A 4135-nucleotide genomic window follows, 5' to 3' on the forward strand; every position below is an offset into this window, starting at 1 on the left:
ATTAGCATTTAAAGTTCAAAAATTGACAAAATATGTAAAAATCAGGAAAATTAGCAAATTATTTTGAGTTAATAATTCGTAAAAATTTTTCTTTTTAGAACTAAGATTTTAAAATGTAGTACAAGATTCCTCGTAGGTTAATCTATCTTTATCGAAAAAAAAATGTCTATAAGAAACTCAAATTAAATTTTTATGAGCGTTTGAAATTCATATTTTTACAACATTTGATATTCACTCGATTTCTTACGTAACGATTTTCTTATTTTATTGTAATTAAAAATCCAATGACTGTAGATACTTTAAAATTTCACTGAATGTTTATATTAGAATTTTCTATACACGATAACAATTTGAAAATAACTTGACTCTTTTTGAGCTGCTTACGGACACTGTCATTTTTCAATTTTTTTAATTTTTTTTTCTATAAATATCAATAAAATTTATTTTGTTTGGAAAATGCGTGAAAATTTAATGCAAGGCTCCTGATATATTGTTGCAATAGCAATTGTAAAATATTAAAAATACATATGCACACATTTTTTTTATAAGCATGTGAAGTTGAAATGTTGACAAAATTTATCAAATTTAAAATTGAATAATTATTTTGTAGTTAAAAATTTATAAAATGTTCAACTTTTATATCTAAGGATTGAAAATTTAAACCAAGATTTCACGTGAATATCAAAAATTCTAAGAAACACGTCATAAGCACAGTTTATTTTTATAGTCATTTTAAGTTCAAATTTGGACGAAATCATATATTAAAAAACCTGGAATAACTATAGTTATTTATAGTTATATTTTAGTTATTTTGTTGTGATTGTATAATATTACTTGTGGGTACTTGAAACTTCTAAAGTATACAGTATACTAGATATATAATAGTATACTGTATACTATTATATATCTATGATAGTACCACGGTTTGTTGTTGATGTATAACGCGTTACCTAATGGATATTGTGATATGATTAATTTGGAATTTATTATTGATACCTATTATAGGTCAATTTTTTTTTTAATACTATTGATAAGTATACCTATAATAGGTATGTCTAATACCTAGACTGACAAACCGTCTCCGCTCAGAATCGTTTTTCTTATACTGTGATATTATATCATTGAATTCAAATTTAATACTATCCATTATACAGTGAACCACTTGTAACCTACTGTACAGCAGAGTGACATCCACTTACCCGCCTTTTTTTTTGTTTAAATTGTTGCAATTGGTTGCAGATTATAATAAACAATAGTCAAACTAAAAATGTATATCATTTCTTTTTTTTGGATATAACCGGTAGTTATTGTTTACTCGGGTAGATTATGTACATCCATGCATAGAATTATCCAGCTTACGCCCCCGAATAAATATGCTTTACCTTAGAAACATATGTCTGTGTATAGCCTATATACTCAAAAACAACTCCATTGAATAAGGCAAAAATATCAGAGATTATTTTTAAAGACGTAAGAAACGTTTAGAGAGTAAGTAGCTTAAACCACATTAAAAAAATACCAATTTTTATTTTAATTTTTCAAATTTTCAATTTATTTCATACAGGTAGGTACACTAACACTTGCATTGTGCTAAAATAATAATTTAAATATGATAATATATTTATATGTTGTAATTACGTAGGTCCACAAGTATTTGTAGTGGATTATATTGAAGTATAAAAACAATAACAAACTGAGATTTATATATAATATAATTTATCATTTTATAGATAGTGGGCTGTGCCCAGATGCTACGAAAACTAATGCATTAAAAAATAAATTCAGTAAGTATACATGTCTAGTTATTGATAGTGTTATATTTTAATAATAAATAACATGTACTGTGGTTATTGAATCTATAATATTATATAGTAATATAGATGATTAATGTGGCGCCAGTCGGTCAATAAAAAATATTTTAGACCCTCCGCTGTGACACGATTGTGAGACTTTAGACGGTTCGATTTTAACGCCGTAACATCATAAACATTTCTGAACATCTTCTCAAGAGAATGGACGCAGTCTTTTTTTAAAGTTTAAACTTTTAACAATATTATAATATTTATAAATTTCAGTTTTTACAACATTTTTGTGTATTTTTGTTCACCCATGGCTGATCTCAATCCACTGCATTACTGATACTATTTATTGTTTTTATTTTAGAATAAAAACCTACCTTATACAGAAATGATTCATAGCTTAAATTCGAGGAGAAACTGAGGGTCCTACTACTAACCTACAACATTCCACCATACTTAATTAATACTTAAAATAATATTATATGATTTTTATGTTGTAATTATTAGAATTATGTGTAGTTGATTATATTGAAATATAAAAACAGTAAATAATAATTCACTTTGTTACTGTTTTTATATATTATATAAAAATATATACTTTTATAGCCCAGGAATTCGATCAGGTTATGGACTCAACACAGTTCATAAGTCTAATAAATAAATGCAGTAAGTTTACATGACTGCTTATCGGCTATCACATAGTTATAATAATATAATATTACATTTTATTATTTGATAATACATTTTTATAATATATTATAATTCAGCATCAGGGAAGAGGGAATTGATTCAGTATGAGATGGTATATAATAAATTGTAGTCTTGTTGTATACTATCTCAATAATATAACGATTACACGTACTAACAATAGTAGAATGAGAAATTATGTAGTTAACAAGTAGTTGTAATTAACTCTTTTTACCAAAATTATTATCTGTGGCTGTACCTAATATGTAGGTAGTTAATATTAGTGTGACGTTTTCTTCCTACGTGGTGTGATTAATACGACACACAGATTTTCAATACATCTCTTAATATTATAATTAAAATATTACATATCATCATTAAGATAATGTTACAAGCACCACTTACCTTTCATGTTCCTTGCTGTTTTTTTATTTTATACCTACATACACTTTTATAATATATTTGACCTAGTGTATACTAAAATCTTATGTTATATGATATATTAGAATCTAACACTTCTGATCAGTCTAGTAAGTAGTTTTTGTCAATGATATTATATAATAATAATTATTGAATGTTTAATGCCTTTATAATCCATGCATATTTATTACTGCGTTTAATGCAGGTGTCTATCTGTCTATGCAAATATAAAATGTACCTAGCATTTATAAAGTAACAATAACAACTTACATGAACCTAATTCAAATTATTTCAGATCCACTGAATACGTTTGTTCATAATTATGATTGGCTTAAAAATGATAAAGGTAGATAATTATTAAACTGGTTACAAACCCATAAACCATAAATCTCACACCTTAAAAAATAATTTATTATTATTATATTATAAATTGTAATAATATACTCGTATACTCTTAACACGTTGAGTGCCTCGTAGTATTTGGCACGCGTTGCCCGAGAATCCGCGCGAAATCGGTGCCGCAATTACGTCGGTCGACTATGTGTCGACGTCGGCCCCCAGAGCAATACCTACCATTTTTTTCAACATACGTAATTCTTATTATTATTTTTCAGTATTTGAATGACGAATACAATATACTATTATGTTTAGAATATTATAAAATAAAGTACACTTCAAATGCTGCACACTTTTTTTAATAAAACATTTTTTTTTATATAAGTAGGTACCTAAGCGTAAAAAATAAAATACAATATAATAAAAAATAAAAAAAAAATTATAATGCCATTTGTAATTGCTTAGTATCGAATATGACTGAATAAATTACTCTTTACATGCAGCTCATAATTACTTTTTTTAATAATTTTTTTTTTTTTATATAAGTTAGCGTGAAATATAAAATGCATCATAAAAAAATCAAAAAAATCATAATGCTACTTGCAATTGCTTAGTATTTAATTAATTTTACTTTGTAATAATAATTAAACATATACTTAATACAATACGTTAATCATAAAAATAGTTAATACAATAAAACTAAAATTATATAATAAGATTTAAAATGCAATATCTATAATATTATGTTGCTTATCTATAAACAATTTTTTATGTGGTTAATAATTATCGGAATAACAATGAAATGACTTACATTTTGCTATGATATTCTTCGAAACAGAGTTCTAAACATAATCCCGGCTGATCTTCACACTTATTGCAACAATAAATGGTTT

At 25.5% G+C, this 4135-nt stretch overlaps 1 protein-coding gene across 1 annotated transcript in view; it reads left to right on the forward strand.

The window, feature by feature from the left end:
- The window catches only part of LOC100571631 (uncharacterized), a gene marked incomplete at both ends in the record, with an annotated part of 6424 nt that extends 3172 nt beyond the window's left edge, over window positions 1-3252 (forward strand). The window contains 4 exon segments of the mRNA NM_001246174.2: window positions 1731-1784; window positions 2406-2465; window positions 2993-3016; window positions 3202-3252. Coding sequence (NP_001233103.1) covers window positions 1731-1784; window positions 2406-2465; window positions 2993-3016; window positions 3202-3252 — 189 coding nt within the window.
- Between the last annotated feature and the right edge of the window lie 883 nt (window positions 3253-4135).

Source organism: Acyrthosiphon pisum, unplaced genomic scaffold (genome assembly GCF_005508785.2).
Source record: "Acyrthosiphon pisum isolate AL4f unplaced genomic scaffold, pea_aphid_22Mar2018_4r6ur Scaffold_21208;HRSCAF=23312, whole genome shotgun sequence".
Lineage (NCBI taxonomy): Eukaryota > Metazoa > Arthropoda > Insecta > Hemiptera > Aphididae > Acyrthosiphon > Acyrthosiphon pisum.